The sequence below is a fragment of the Buceros rhinoceros genome, unplaced genomic scaffold, assembly GCF_000710305.1.
Source record: "Buceros rhinoceros silvestris isolate BGI_N320 unplaced genomic scaffold, ASM71030v1 scaffold17277, whole genome shotgun sequence".
Lineage (NCBI taxonomy): Eukaryota > Metazoa > Chordata > Aves > Bucerotiformes > Bucerotidae > Buceros > Buceros rhinoceros.
In genome coordinates, this window is record NW_010421735.1 from 15,601 (window position 1) to 32,308 (window position 16,708).

General features: G+C 43.8%; 1 protein-coding gene across 1 annotated transcript in view; it reads left to right on the forward strand.

The window, feature by feature from the left end:
• SMOC1 (SPARC related modular calcium binding 1) overlaps positions 1–16,708 on the forward strand; it is a gene marked incomplete at its 5' end in the record, with an annotated part of 44,673 nt that overhangs the window by 14,180 nt on the left and 13,785 nt on the right. The window contains 3 exons of the mRNA XM_010139803.1: positions 4,007–4,199; positions 5,061–5,143; positions 8,735–8,840. Of these exons, the coding sequence (XP_010138105.1) occupies positions 4,007–4,199; positions 5,061–5,143; positions 8,735–8,840 (382 nt within the window). The remainder of the gene's footprint in view (positions 1–4,006; positions 4,200–5,060; positions 5,144–8,734; positions 8,841–16,708) is intronic.

A 16,708-nucleotide genomic window follows, 5' to 3' on the forward strand; every position in this document is an offset into this window, starting at 1 on the left:
GAAAGAAGTAAAACCTTTCCCCTTTATCTTTCTGTGCCTGCAACCCCCATTAACTCAAACAGGGAATAGGCTTATAAGTACCCTGCACATATAATAAATACATACCGCTTTCTGAGATGACAGCTTAATTTCATAGCTGGCATTAAACATTCTAGCTTGGCCATAGGCTTTCACTATTCTCATAAACCTGACCTTGGCAACAACAGCAAAGTTTCCAGTAAGCAGTCTGACTGGAACAGGCTGACTTCAGTGTATGCTGGGATACCGTTTGATGGTCCCTTCATTACCCATGAGACCATCTCTCAGGGCGACAGTGTATGCAGTTCATGCCAAGCCTTGTACTAGGGAAGCTGGTGGCATGGATTTCCCAGATGATTTTCTGGCTGATGAAATACACCCCAACTGTTTATTTTTTGAGTGAATTAAGTGCTCTTAGAGTGGTAGCCTGGAGGAAAGAGCCTCTGCAGGGGCTAGGGCTAGTTAATACTTTGTTCTCCTTAGTAGGCAGATGTCTCTGAAAGAACTTTCTACAAGGCGGTCATCAGAGCCTCCATTTAGTGTCAATGTGTTTGCTATTCTGATCCCCTCTAGCTCAGGGAAGGTATGGTGGATCTGGAAAAGGGTTCAGAGAAGGAACTGAGTCAGCTGGGACTCTCTAGCATGTGGAAGAGCTGAAGTAGGAATCTGTAAAGCAGTGAGAGGCAGGGAGGGAGGCTGCAAACTGGTCACTGTTTCATCCCCCAGAAGAACTAGGGTCAGCAAACAGAACTACTTGGAGCCAGGTTTAGATCAAGCCAGAGGATGTGCTGTGTTCTATATGCGACAGGTAGTCAAGCCACAGAAACAGCTGCAGGATGTCATAGTCAACCAAAATTTATGAGGGGGAGACATGGCTAGCTGGTGGAAGAGGAAAACTATTGCTATTCCCTAAATACAAACTCCGTGTCTCTCTCTGCAAGTTTCTGATCCACAGCTGGCTGAGACATGAAATACATGGGGGCAAGAAGCATATGCTTGTCCTGTTCCTCTGTTCTCTTCTCAGCTTCTGTTTTTGCCTATGGCTGGAGGTGGAAGAGACAAATCGGGCCTTTTGTTTGCCCCAGCATGTCTGTTTTATGTTCTTTAAGAAGATGTAATGGAATAGGTGAGACTTTGATAGTTGCTACTTCTAGATATATGCTAGAAATGAGAAGACTCTGATCTCCTGGCTGTTTCAGTTTTACGGCTATCGTTGCTACTGATGGCCCACTGAATACTGGTGACGTTGGTGGATTTTGCATCACTACATCTATCTGATGCCACAGAACAACCTATAAGATTCGTTTCACTCAGTCTTTAAACACCTTTCAAGCAGGAGTGACTACCAATTAGTTCTGCATTCTGGTAGTAAATGCCACAGCATTTATTCAATTCCCACAAATTTCTGTTAATATGTGCATAGAATTTTTTGACATTTTTTATGGCATAGTACAAACACGTCTAAGTATGAACACTTATTCTGTGTAATTTGCACACCTAACTGCAAACGTATATAAAATAAGATACTAACTTATTAAAAGACATTTATGCTTTTTTTTCTCGCTTTCAATAAAAGTCACATATTCTTTGTTCTGATACACAAAAATCTCGGCTTTTTTTTTTCTAGAGTAATTTTTACTGGTAGTTTTGCAAGACTCAAAGGACTTGAGAGATCTTGGTTTGACTTTGTGCACTCAGAACACTTGGGGGATTGATAGAAAAATTCCTAGAATGTAGTTCTCTTAAGCAGAATTTCTTTTGCTTATTATATAAATGATAGGGAATTCTGCCCCTGTTTTTACTTCTCCAAGCTGCATGAATGATCCTCCTCACCTGAGGGCCAAGGTGTGAACTGCTGACGGCAGAGCACGGGTAAGTGGGGGCCCCTCGTGATGTAAGAGGTTTCTTAAGGAGCCTGCAGGCCCCTCACTCAATGACTTCTCTGTCCACGTATGGCTTGGGAACAGTCATGGGGCCTTTTTTTCAGATGTGAAATCTGTCAGCAAAGTGAAGTCAGCTTAAATATCAGCTGAGGCTTGAGCTGCCTTTCAGTTTTTGTTGACTTTATCCCCCCTTGCTCCTTCCTGATCAAGTTTCTCTATGCTTGAGTCAGACTTGCCAACACTTTTTTTTTTATTCTGTTTTGGTTGTGTGGATTTGTGTGTGGCAAAGTTCAGGTGCCTTTCACATTCCCAGCCTCAACAGTGATAAGATATGCTCAGGAGAGGGAGACCGTTTGGGGTCTCTGAGACTCTTTAGCAGCTACAGTTCAACTAGAAACCGGTAAAAGTGCTTTTAGTACTCAAAGCACGTTGTACTCAGGTGTTGCTGTGCAGACCTGCTGGAGTTTTTTGTGTTGTACCAGCTGCTACCAAGCTGAGGAATTGTAGTTGTGAATCAGCACTCCTCCTGTTCCCCAAATATGGAACAAAAATTACTGTCTGCACCAGAATTTATCACCAAAATAGAATACAGAAGTGGTGGGGTACAGACAGGCAGGCAAAGTACACGGATACAGTGAGCATGTGTTAGCTGTGTGCCGAGTCCGACCAGGGGCAGGATGCTGAGGTCATGCCATGTCTGCTGGCTGACTGTGCAAACATCTGCAGGTTTGGGATGAACCTGCAGTGTCATTGCCTGTCACTGTTGAAACATTTTATGTATTGAAAGCTTGAGGGGATTCTTGGCTGTGGCAAGGAATTTTAGATGTTGTGGCTTATTTATAAAAAGAGAAAAAAAACCCCACAGTAAACTGCAAGGGAGGAAAAAAATAGGGAAGGAGAGAGCAACTGTTCCTGCTTCTGTTTTTTGTCACTCTTCTAAGGATAAAAGTTAGGAGTTACATTGTTGTCGTCTTTCACCCTACACTTAGACATATTTTAAATCCTGTAATCAGCTGTCTTGACTGCTTTCCGTACTACATACACATTTTTTTTCTCTGTGATACCTTCAGTAGTTTCCAAAATTGAAATAATTTTCCTACTCCTCAAAGGGCTTGGAACGTTTGAAGACTTGTAATTGAGAACTACTAGCTGTTTAGTCAAATAGGTCTTGATATCCCCTGGGTACTCTGTGCAGCTCTTCTCCCTTTAATGCCTGGTACGTACAAGAGGCAGCAGCCTGGCAACACTCCATGCATCTGTCACTCTTCTGCAGGTGGTGGTTGAAGAGGCAGTGTTAGGGCTGAAGGTGCCAGGCTGGCTGCAGAAGTCACTTCTGGGATTTTTTTCTCTTCTTTGGTCTGTGCCGTCTGTGTAGTCTGTTCTCTGCTTGATAATATCTTTGGAAATAACCTTTTCTGTGTAATAAGCTGTTAAGGGATAGGGTCCTACCTACCCTTCAGTAGGAAGCAATGTTGGGTGCCCTCTGTTTTCCAGGTGAGGTGTGCTGGAAAGGTGGTAGCAGTGGGGGTAGATTGGGATATCCCATTCTGTTCCTTGTTGAAGTGTGTGCAGGTGATGTTAAAATATAACCTTCTGCTTCTTTTGGGATTATATTGGAGAGATGCTATTGAAAAGGAAGACTGCATTGCAGCCTGGAGAAAGAGATAGTGGGGCAGGGCAGGATGTTTGCCTCCATCCTTTAACTGGAAAATATAAGTCACAATTTGGTATCTCTCAGTTTCTGGAAACTGAGAAATGCTTACCCTGTGGCTGCAGTAAGAGTGAATTGTTATCTGAGAATTCTGTTCCAAAACCCAGATGAACTGGAACAGGTTTTTCTGCTGTGCCTGGCTTGCTGGGCACTTGACAGTTGATGTCTGTAATCCATAATCTTGTTGTGTCACAGCTGAATCTAGGAGGAAGCCCTCAACCCAGGAGTCCTTGAGTCCCTTGGGGTGTAGACATACTGGTGTTTGCTGAGGAGGAAACAGACACAAAGGTCTCCTGATGTAAAGGATACCCATATCCTGCTGAGCTGGGGAAGGTGATCTTTATTTGACTTTTTTTTTTTCTCTACCCCTTCTAACCTTCCTATTGTCTTCCAGAGAAAGTTCACTCCTGTGACCAGGAAAGGCAGAGTGCCCTGGAGGAGGCCAGGCAGAACCCCCGTGAGGGTATCGTCATCCCCGAGTGTGCTCCTGGAGGGCTCTACAAACCAGTGCAATGCCACCAGTCGACAGGGTACTGCTGGTGTGTCCTGGTGGACACGGGACGCCCCCTGCCTGGTACTTCCACTCGGTAAGAGCTATAGGCCTGGTGAGATGCCTGCCTGGAAAAGACGTAATAAAAAAATACTGTTGCTATGTTGGATATGTTCCTACTTCTAGAGCAGTGGGCTCTGCACGACCTTCCTTAGAGCTAGCAGTTCCATGTGTGGTGTTCCCTATTGAATGTTACTATGCACCTCCCGCTTTACTGCATAGTAACTACTTTCCTCTGTTGAGTATTCATGTAAAGCAGCTTGTTTTTTTCCTCTGGCTTGCAGTTTTCGGGTGGTAGCAGGAACCAGGGCTTTGCTCAAGAGTACAGATGAGGGGCATGAGCAGTGAAAAGACAAGTTGCTTTCTTGCACTTTCCTCTGCTTTATACTTGTATGCTGCAGCCACTTGGATCCTGACAAATACAGATTTAGCTTGATTGTGCATTGACACACGTTCAGCTGGTCAGATTTTTCTTTAAATTACTCTGAAACTTAAAACTACCTAGAGAATCTTTTCTCACTTGGGGTTTGGAAACAAATTGTGTTATAAAAACAAGTTATAAAAGCAGGCCTGTAGGAGCTGGGACCTAAACTCTGCTAGATACAGCGATTCTGCAGAGCATGGACAGCTTTGAAGAAAAGCTCAGCCTGTGCCCACGACAGTTGGAGAAGGCCTGGTGCCATTTGTGGGTTTGGTTTGGTGGTTGGCACTGGACTTTAGAGTATGCTCTTCCCTTTCTCTCTCTTTCCTCTACTGTTGCTGACTGTCCATAAGGAGATAGATGTTAGAGAATAATATTTCTTCTGCAGAAAGCAGATAAGACACAACCCCTTAGCAACCATCTGATGACACTAAAGCTGTATCACATAGTTTAGCATCTGCTCTTCTCCTTTTTCAGCTATGAGACCCCAGTGTGTGAGAGCGATGCCAGATCGAAGAGCACAGAGATTGATGACCCATTCAAGGACAGAGAACTTCCAGGTCAGAGAGGAACAAGATCCTGTCTTTGCCTTCTTCCCTTTTCTCACCTAGGGACTCTTAACAGGCCAAGAATATTGTTGAGGATGTCGGGGATTTCCCTCACCATGCATGTTTTGTCATGGGTTTTATTCTGTGTTATTTTGGGTCACCTCCAGTTTCACCAGTGAACTGGAAAAGGCTGGGAGTGTCCTGGGGGCCCGTTTATTGTCTGTGCCCTTTGAAAACATGTCTGGGATCAGAATTTTCAGGAAAGAAACCTGGATGCCTAGAAGTCCGTTGGAGGAAGAATGGCCAGAAGAAAGCTCTTCTTCAAAGTCTGGCCCAGACAGGATCCTTTCTATTTAGCAGGGTTTTTCAGCAGCCTGATATCTCCTGAGCAACAAAAGAGAACACAGCTGGCAATTGTCAGTGGACCAACTGGCTCGCTGAAACTGCACAGACCAGGCAGGGCAGCATTCCTAGTGCACTAAGGTCCCTTCAAGAATGCTGGGTCCTCACTTTGCTGGACTTTATCCCTCATTTTCCACCTGAGACCCATTCTATCTCCCGTTGCTGCTTGTTTTATATTTTGCTTTTCTCTCTTACCAGAGTGACAAGCTGTAATTTACTGTTTGCCATCCTTGTTTCTCCCAGGAAGATGTGCTGGATGTAGATGTGCAGCTCTTAAAAATGCTATCCTACCTGCCTGCGCTCTTTTTTTCCTTTCCTATTGCCTTTCTAAGGAGTAGAATGAAGGGCTGTCACTGACAGGTCAGTCATTGCTCTCCTGGGTGGGGATTGTCTGCTTGAAAACAGAAGCTACAGTGGGTCCCTCTCCACCATGAGGGAGTGGTAGAGACCAAGAACTCTGCAGAAAGAGCTGGTAGCTCTGGATCCACTTCATTTACTCCTGACCCTTTCTAGGGCTAGCATAAAGGAAGTTGTCCCTGAGCCAGTTAGCAAAGGAAATGAGATTTGTTCCAGATTTGCCTTCTGTGTCTCCTAGTTCTTTTCCTGCCGGCTCCTGACCTGAGGCCCCATAGCTTTCTGCTTAACAGCTCTGCCCTCAGCAATGCTCTTTTCTATGCACCTCCTCATTTTCACAAGTCATGTAGAAATTTCCTACCTGCCTCCCCGTTACATTTGAATGAAATTGGCCAATTGGTTCAAGTATTACTTTGGGGGGATAGGGAGAGGAAAACCAGCTAAATGATTGCATTAAGGCTCATTTCCTTAGGAAAGCAGACTAAAATAGTATAACCTTACTTCCTTTCTTTTCCATCCCCTTCTTGCCTTGCTTTACTGCCTCTCGCCACACTACTTCCCTGCCTCTCCAGAACTCCTCTGCGAAAATCCTTTGCTTTGGGGCTTTTCCTTTGAGGCTCTCTTTCTGATCTCTTAGGGACACAGAATGGTTTCGTTTCCGTCTTCCCTTCCCTTCTGCACTGCAGCTGGACGAGGGCACAGGAGCTGCTAGACACAGAAGAGGACATGTGATGCTGTGTAGCTTAGTGGTCTAGTCCTAGCATCAGGCTCCAGGAGAGTTCGCCTCTCAGCTCAAGCCACTTTTCTGTGCCTGAGTAAACTATCAGCTCTGTGCTTTGCTGCATTGGCTGGCATGATGGTTCTTGTCACTGAAAATACCCTTGTCTACCCTTGACTAGGAGACGGATGATCTGATCCCAGTTTGTCTGCCTGGGAGATGCTGTGCTGCATGATCTTGTGATGCAGACTTGAGGTTTGTTTGATTAGCTGCTCTGGTCCAACAGTGAGTATTTGCTCACCAGAACTGCAGGGGGTGAGAGAGGATGTTTCTTTTTACTTTTTTCCACTCTTATTTCTTGGCAGAACTGAATTCTAAGAAAAACCCCTGCCTTAATTTAAGACTGATCATTCCATTTGCACTCAGTTCTGTAAGGGAGACCCCATATCTTACTCCTCTTCTAGACATTTGCCCATATTTCAGACTGTACTGCAAGTAGCGTGCTCCTTGGCATGTCTGAAGAGAACCTACAGAGGCTAAGGTGAGGGAGACACAAGTCCAGATCCTTGCACACCTACACATACCCTGTTCACCAAATGTGTCATGGCTGCGGCCAGAAGAAGGAAAGAAAGAAGGAAGGGAAGTGTTGCTTGCACATAGCAAATGGCAAGCTGCTAATTCCTGGAGACGGTGAGATGGTGAGGCCCCAGGGAGATGACTTATAGCAAATGATTTTTCAACATTCTCATTACTACAACAAAAAGCTCCTTTAAGTGAGTGGTCTACTCTGGCTGCCACTGCAGCTTACCCGTTACAATGCTGACATTTTCTGGACCATGTGCCAAACAAGTGCTGAGGAGTGTGGGTGTGTGTAATCCATATAATATGGAGACAGGCAAAGGGACTGCTGGTTAGCTATTACAGAGAACAGAGCATGTAATACTGCGAAGGAGAGAGTTTTGTCAGATCAATTTGCAAGCTGCTTTCAGCTGTCAAGGGATTACAGTAAGTTTCTGGTGCTTAGTTTGGGGTACATGTGCTTCTCTGCTTGTCCGAGAAAAGCAGAAAGCATTGATGCTGCTATATGTTGCTGAGGGAGGCTGTTTTCTGATGTCTGCTGCCTTTGTCAGCTGAGTAATTGGTTGTGCATAGTGGTTTGAGGAGAGAGAAGTGAGGGTTGTGGTGATGGCTTCTCCTCTGTCACACCAAGGAAGACAGTAGGATGGGAGGTGATGGGTTTTGGACAACAGTTTGGAAGGCGGTGGGTTGAAGTTAAGCATGCTTGTTCCTTGGTAGGCTAGAACAACTGTTACAGTATTAATGTGCTAGTAAATGAAGCATGCTTTTGCTCCTTTAAGAAGCAAAGAAACAATATAGATTACCTCATAAAGGTGAGCAGATGGAGAATTTCCTCTCAGCTGTGTCGTAACAGGCTGTCACTGTTAAAGATAGGAGGTTCTGTCAGTTTGTGGTTATGATGGTGAGGCAATAGATGGCCTCATCACTAAGTAATGCAAATGGTTACCAAGCTTGTCTTCAGCCTGCTGTGACTGGGGGTGATTACCACGTGTTGACTTAGACTGACGTATTTCCCATGCAGTGTGATCACGCAAAGACCTGAATTATTGTGGCAGCTGCTGGCAGGCGATGCTCTCTGTGCCTGAAGAGGAGAGTGCAAGCAGCAGTCCTTGCTTTGGCCCATGCTTTGGAAGTTTTAAGCTGTCAGTTAAGTCCTCAGAACAGCCATGTTTGCAGAGGAAGATGACCCAGGAAGTAATGAGTTGTTTTGTAAACTTCTATGCAAGTGTCACCATGGGAACTCCAGTCTGCCAGGCACTTCCAGCACATCCCTGTGGTTACGCTGACAGAGAACTGGAAGAAGCCATAAAGCTAACTACATGGTCTTCCTGCCAGATATTGTTGGTGACGCTGTGTGTGCCTGGACAAAAGCTGCAGGACAAATTGGTATGCAGAGAAACCCACTGAGGGATTTTTCTGCCTTTCCTTAGGGACTGTGATGATGGATGCCATGTTACAAACAAAGGAGATTCTGGCTGATCATTGCTGAACTGGGATAGGAGACCAGTGCTGTGTGTTCTTGCATTAAACCCCCTCTTTTCTTTCTGCAGGCTGCCCAGAAGGGAAGAAAGTTGAATTTATTACCAGCTTGCTTGATGCTCTGACTACAGACATGGTACAGGCTATAAACTCAGCAGCACCTACTGGGGGTGGGAGGTGAGTCCAGAAAGCACTCAGGCTGAATGCCACCAAGGTGGCTGCAGAGGTCTGGGTGCCCTAAGGTGAGGGTGGAGGGAAAGGTGTTGGTCTGTGCTGATTCAGGTTCCTCTGGGTTGCTGGGAATGGAGCTGAGGCTGCATCTTCAGATGCTGCTCTGTCCTGTCATCCCAGCCCTGCCTGCCTCTTTCCTCCCCTCCTCCCTGGCAGCTGCTCCACCATAAAGGTTAGTATAGCCCATTTGAAGTGTGAAATGAGAGCTCAGTGGGAGGAAGTGGCTTGTTCTTTTGTCCCCTGGTGCATGAAAAGACCTAATAAAATGCAAATGGATTGAAGGAGACTGTGTGGCCTAGTGGCTACCACAGGGAGTGAAGAATGCGAGCCGAATTCTTGGCAGTATCAGCTCTGTGGTTTTGCTGTGGGGCTGAAGCCAGCCTGCCGATGAGGGAGAGAGCTGTTTTTCAAGACCCTGCCCTCTGACCAGCTGCCTATTCATCTCCCTTGGGAGGAGGAGCAGGTCAGGCTTGTTGCAAGAGGTGGGCAACAGTCTGGCTTTGGGCAGCTAGAGAAAAGATGAGGTCTTGTCTCCCCCTTCTGCTTGGTAACAGCAAATCCCCTTAGCACAGCAGCTGCGATGCTGTGGCAGGACAGGCCATTGATGATGGACTGTGATGGATTTAAGAGAGCAGCTATATTGCCTCGGCTAGGCGAGGCTTCTATGGTTCGGGATTCCCCCGACTATAAAAGGTGTCAGTGCTAGTTTAGCACTCAGGGATGCAACGATGACTAATGCACTCATGTGCATAGGGGTGTAGAGATGGAGGTGCCTCTCTTACTTCTGTATTTCTCCAACAACATTGAGACTAATGTTGATCCCCTGCTTTCCTCTTTGAAAATATAGAAAAAAAAAACAGTGCCATCTTTAACTACTCAAGACAAAAACTTCCTGGGTGGTACCTCTGTGTCCCTGGGTCTGGGTGAGTTGCTTGTGAACCCATATGGTTTTAACTTCTCGTTTGGACCTTACAATCAGGCCAGTGGCTGAGTGCCTCTATGCTGTATTCTGTAGCCCATTGAATTTGCAGTATATGCCTAGCATGTCTGTATTCACATAAACAGGATGAAAAGTGCCCCCAGGATAGGAAATACATCTTTCTCTCCCAGCCATAAGCATTCCAGTGTCAATTCTGTCTAATTTGCATGGTTCAAATGCAGTGGGCAGGGGTGGAGTGAAGCCCTGGAGAGTATTTGATATTTGGCACTGGGACTGAAACCCAGACAAATGTAATCATCACTCTTGAAATAAAGCTTAATATAAACCAATATTGTAGAGACCAGATCTACGCTAGAGATCTATGCCCCCACTGCACTTCTATAAACCAGCAGGCTTGCTTCCTAATGTTCTCTGAGCTTTGTGTATTTCTCAGCTTTCGATAGAGGTCTTTCTGGTAGAATTTTTCACTGCCCAGCTCTTCACACAGTCGTCATGTTGATTTATTTTCAGTTCCAGAGTCGGCAGCCCAGTTGCAAGGAGAAAAAGAAATCTTTTAGCAGGCTGTCCTTTGTAAGGAGAAAGACTGCTACCACCCACATACTCTACCTGCCCACAGCCACAATTAAATTTAGGAAACTGCTCCGGTGTAAACTTCCGTGTGCATCAGTTAGGCTAAGGGCGTACCCCAAAGAACATGCGTCAAGCTTTTCCATCCCGTCATGTCATGAATGGAACCATGGAACCATGTTTTTTGCCAAAGAAAAAGCATTTCAAGGAGTTTTCGGTACTTACCTATACATTTATTCAGTACAGCTTTCATTTCATACAAGTTTGCAGAGTTGGGAAGCTGTCTCTGTGCAATGAGTCCTGCTTTCCAAGTTTCCCAAGAGGAAGAATGTCTTGACTTCTCTCTTCAGGAATATCTGAAATTGTCTGGGTGACCAAACTTGACTTTGGCACTGGCAACTAAAGCTCTTTTCCAAGATGAAGTGATATTTTACCTGTAGGATTAGTCATAGGGGTGATTCACTTCCAACTTCAACAAATAATAAAATACTGGATTTATGACAGTGTTTTTCCTGTATCTCCGTGGCCTAAGTTTGCTGAGAAGATCATGTTGAAAAGAAAAGCTAGAGATCTGGCTGTCTGATTTTTCTTAATGTCAGTCATGTCACTTTTAGTGTTTTAATGTCAGTTTTCTTTTTTTGTGAGGCAGGCTTCACTCATTGCAGGCTCTTCTCCGTCTCTGCCATGATAATGATGGCAGAACAGGATCTGTGTTTAAACATACACTGGTTCTTTCTGTAGCCTCCCTCTTTCTGTTCCTTTACAGTGTTCAGCATTTCATCCTCCTGGGCCTTTTTTAGAGTTTGAACAAATGCATCCAATGATCCAAGGTAAATTTTTAACATTTCACCGGCAAAGCTTATGCCTGTTGGAGGGGGCAGGCCTGGCTAACAGCAAGCTGTACCCCTCGTCAATTGGCTTCATATACTGTCCTATGTATTTTAATCAATCGGAGAGGCAGCAAGTAGGAGTTTTAAGGAAGGGGGGGTGGGGAGGAGTAATGCTGTTTCTCCATGGCAGCAGAGAGATGATACTGGCATGCAATATGCATCTTTAGAATCAACATTAAAATATAGGACCAAACGCAGAGAAGAGCCTTTCCAAAGTGTCAAGGATTGAAAAAAGCCTAACAGTGAGAGTCTTAAGGAGCTCAGCCTTCCTTTGAGTATTAAAGGAAAGAAAAAAGGAGTTTGAAAGATGAGTTTGTATAATCTGAGTATCTCCATAGGGGCAAAAGCTCTGCAGGCTCTTTCTCTACCAGGGAAGAACGTGATTAGCTAAATATAAACAAACCTGTGATCAAAATTTCCTTAAAGCGAGGGCTATTCTAAGGCAGAATGAAGTAATGAGAAAAGTGACAGATTCCCTCTCTCTAAGGCTTTCATCTTAGGCCTGATACCTTTCAGAAAGACTTGCTTTAGTCAAACCTGAGTTGTGGACTTGAGAGTAATTTGATTCACATTCTGTGAGCATAATATACGTGAAATCAGATTAGATTACCCTGCTGCCTTCAGTCTGAATCTGGATATGCGAGTGAAAACTTGCATTTATTGAGTGTCTTCATCTTCAGGACTTCACCTATTTATGCTGCAAAGCAATCTGTGGCTTTGCAAGTAATGTCCATATTAGCTTTCTTGGAGGGGGGGAGAAATGATATAGATCTGCATTTAAAATATGACATAGAGCTGTGCTAAATCGCACGCTTTATACTTGGCACAGACAAAAATGATCTAGTAGCAGCAAAGTGAGGCTGTACAACTTGGATCGCTGCAGGCTATGTAAGTAAAACCTGATAAGACTTTTTTTTAATTGGGCATGCTTAAAACAACCTTGTAATCCCTTATAGGTCTTGTCTCGTTTAAGCAAGTTCAAAGCTATTGACTTTAATTGAGTTACTCTTGCTTTACAATAATGTAAATGAGATGAGAACTTCCCTTCCTTGTGGCCCTGGTTTATATTACAGCAAAATAGCCAAGCAGACTTCATTTAGACTTTTGAAACAGAAAAATCTCTGGAAAAATTCATTCTTAATTTTAAGTTTATATAATAACTTCAAGGCACATCTTGTTACTGTATGTTTTCAAAGTAATTAAGGGAGTTCTTGCAGGAAATTGGTTTATTAACCAATCCTTTTTGGAAAAAAACATATTTGAAATTATTCACAAATTGTATATAACAGGAGCAGCACTATTTAAAATTTAGACTTTGCTTTAGTACACTTTAATCTGTTTTCTAATTTGGACATATTTATATCACACAGGGCCTAAACTAAAATAGACCAAAGGGAATCCTGCCCTGGATTTCCCTGATCTGAGAAACTCTCTTTGGTCCCTGCCAATTCACAAATGACTTCTAGTTGCCCAAATGTGTGCACTATGGCTTGCTATATTATCAGCAAAATTAGCGTCCCGTGGAATTTAGGGTGAAAAGGGCAGCTCACAATAGCCACCCTTATCGTGTAACACAGCAGCTGTGTCTCTTCATTTTAAGTTGCCAATTATTTCCCATGTGATAGCCCTAAAAAGTACTTCAGAAAATTGCCCCCAAGATTCCCTTTCATGCTGTAGTTGAGCAGTTTGAAGCAGGCAAACACAGCTCAGCACATCTCCAGGGTGTTCTGAAGCCGAGCCATGTTTTAATAAAGATTGACACTTTCAAACAGTACAGGAAAGTTGATGCCCAACTCTGATTGCGTTTCAGTTGAAGTTGGATACCAACTTCTCTTTGTGGTCCTATGGAAATTCTAGCCTAATTAAAGATACGGGAGAGTTCATGTAAGAGGAGGATCTTTGAACAGTCAATGGGGAGTGAAGGGAGGTGATTTTTAAACCTTCTAAATGATTTATCCTACAATCTTCAGAAAAGTCGTGTTCAGAATCATGTTTCATACATAACTTAGCCAAAGGAAAGGAAGACAACTTAGGTTTTAACTGTGGAGGAATTATGCATTCCCGTAATGAATTTGGACTGTGTAGTGCCCTTTTGTTTAGTCTGAACACAGGATGGCTTTTTGTTGGGTTCTTGTTTCTTTGGATACAGGAAAGGGAGAGTAATAAAGCAAATACAGGATCCTTTTGCAATTCTGTTAGAGTAATCCTCTTTGATTCAAACTATGTTCCACTGTTAAAGCCTTTAACTTTAGAATAGAAAACCACAAAGAACAACAAAAGGAGAGTAAGAAGTGGAAGCAGAGCAAGAACAATTCTGACTTTTATCCGTTTGTTAAACTCACTGCTTTCCACCACTTTGCACAGGCACATTCGTAGACATGATCGATGTTGTCTGGTAGGGTCATTCCTATCATCTTTTTAGCTTCACTGTCATGTCTTCTTCATTCAGCCACAACACCAAGTGAAGTATACACCCTTGCAAAATATTTTCATGTTGTAGAAACATACAATTTTAACTCCTGTAGGCATCCTGACCACAAACATATGTTGTGTGTTAGGAATGGAAGCTGGACTGTTTTTTTCTTTTCCTACTGTGTTGCTTCTGCTAGCAGCTTCTCATCCACCAGTGATCTTTCATCCTGGAATAGCTCCCTCTTTATGGTCTCTGCAGTCCAGTTAGATGAGGTTAGGCTGGTCTTACTCCCTTTCCCCTCTTCTGCCTCAGCTGCTATTGTTGCTACGTAAAGTTTGTTTTACAAAAGAATAGGTTTTCTAAAGGTCTTCAAAAAGGCGATCATCTGCTGGGTACTTCAGAGATTTCTGTCAAAGCAATATTTGTGTTAGGACGTTGTCACTGCAACAGTACTGTGGGTGCGTGCAGCCTGTGCAGTGGGATGTGGTGGGGCTGCAAGTGTTCAGAAAGCAAATGATCACCTTTGCCAGGACTGGACTTCAGTTTACTCATTACAGTTTGGTGGGACATATTACACTTTGAGAGCAGAGTTCTGTGGAGGATAATGTGACTGCACACTGTTCGTGGTTCTGTATGTGAGCCATGTCTGGCATTTGCTGCTCTTGTATACTTTGCCCTATATACCTTCCCTGCTCCTTCCCACTAGAGTTAACCCTTTCTTGCAAGGGGCTTCAAGGGCTGGAAAGCATTATGGGCTGCATGCAAAGTGCATGTTCAAGCTATCTGTTTAGCATTTTGGCATAGTCTTCTCTCTGCTCCAGAATTCACTGCAGCTGCAAAAGTGCACGTCCGTATTTTTTCATAGCCTCTTCAGTTTTGATTTCTGTAACTGTACCCCAGTTACAGCAGATGATATGAAGGTGTTCTGTGGAAGTGTGTCTTGATTGGAAAATAGTATTGTTAAAGGTAATGATACCTTAACCCACATATCTCCAATACATAAGAATACATAAGAAGTATTCTCCTATGAGGGAGCACATATGCAGGAGGAGGAGCAAAAATCTGCTTAGAGAAGACTATATACCTGATGCCAACAAATTCATAAGAAAGCTGAGAGAGCAGGTTCCCTGTCTTAGGCTGTAAGTGACAGACCATGCTGCTTTTCATTCTTGGACTGTGTGTGGGTTTATGCTGTGTAATGGAGGTAAACTTGCTGGCTTACGTACAGAAGCGGTCCAGCAATAGCAGGTTAGATTTGGAAAAATCAGCTTGCACAGAGCGCTTTGCTTACCCAGCACTCATTCTTTATGATTGATTGTTTTGCCATAGAGTGCTAAAAATGTATAATTAGGAAGAAAGGTAAGTATAGCTATAATGTAGTCAACGTGGGAAGACTACAGTGTGAGAAGGATGTGTGCATTTTGCTAATGTCTCTCTTTACTAGGTCTTACAAAGCTGCTACAGCACTGAGAGACTGGAATTCAGTGGATTTTTGTGTGAGGTGTTAGAGCAAGAGACGTTGTTTTGCTAGGAGTGAGAACATACAGAGCAGCTTTGTTCTCTCTTGGTTTTTCTGATTTCTTTATGGTGTGAATGAGTAGAGAGGCAGCCCAACAAATAAAGTTTGTATCTGAAGGCTGATTTATTTCTCCTGCAACAGTAATGGAGTGGTAATAGCAGGAATTTCCTCTGGAATACTCCTGCAAAGTCTGTGATTGAAGGACAGTTAGAGTCCCCAGATTTATTTCAGCTGACCCAGCAGGTATGGTGGTCGTTATGGCACACTATCAAAGCTAGGTGGCTTAACAGTGCCATGAAGTTGCATCAGTGCGTGTTTCGTGCATGGTGCATAAGTGTCTTGCATGGGCAGCATTCGAAGTCAAGATAGTTAAGTGACCTCCACTTTCTCTAGTGTATCATGTAATTTCACAAGCCAGGGAGATGTGGCTGCACTGAGATGATGTGAATCCTTCCTGTGCTGGGATTCTGGATGATCATCAGAAAGGACAGACAACCAACACAGGAACTGCAGTCCCATTAAGCCAGCCAACAGGAAGTGATAAAAACTCAGAAATTGTTTTATCTTCCTTCCTCCTGTAATCACAGCAGTTAAACTAATTCCCATTAGCATGCTGCAGTTTTCAGCATGAGCTCTTAGCATGTTTGTAATGGCAAAAGTTGATGTATTGTCACCTCATGAGTCAATGTATTTGTGTTAGGCTTTGAATTTCCCTGATTTTCTTTATGGATGTGCTGAAGAGAGCTATATTGCCTCTCTTGATTAACTCATAAGAGCTTCTCCTTGGTATGCCTCTGGAAGAGGTACTGTTAAGTCCAGCTTCTGCGTGTCTCTTCAGCAGGTAGAAAGAAGCTTGTGTTCCTGTCTGTTGTCTTCCTGCTGTTGGCTCTAAGACGTCCTGCTATTTTCTCCGTTTCTGCCTCTCCAGTAATGGGCTTTGGGAAACAAAGGGCAGGCTGAGGTGTGTGCAAGGGGAACCTCACATGCAAAAACTCAGGTTTTATTCCTCTGTCTCAGCAAGAGCAGAATATTGTCTCTTGCAATACAGAAATTAGCTGTGGCTGTTGGAAACATGCTAGTTTTCAAATGGTAGCCAGCTCATTTCCAAAAGGAAGAGAGGCCAATGACTGTGTTCATAAATGTCATAAAAACAAGCCACAGGATGTGTTTTTTATTCTCTCCTGTCTTCGCATATAGTTTCAAGGCTCTGAAAAATCTGGGCACTCCCTTAGCTTCCTGGGGAGATGTTTGCAATCTCTGCTTGTCCATAGGTGGCTTCAGGGGCTTGCCTTGTATTTCGGCTCCCAAAACTAAGCCAAACTTATTTCCAACCTCCTCTTCTCCCCCCACGGTGTTTAGCCCACTGTACATTGGCCAGATGCTGTGAGTGAATGCCAGGTTGCTTCTCAGCTAAGAATTAAATGATGGAGATAGTTTCAAGTAAAACCTTGGGAAAAATGTTTTGCTGTTTGTTTGCCTTTCCCT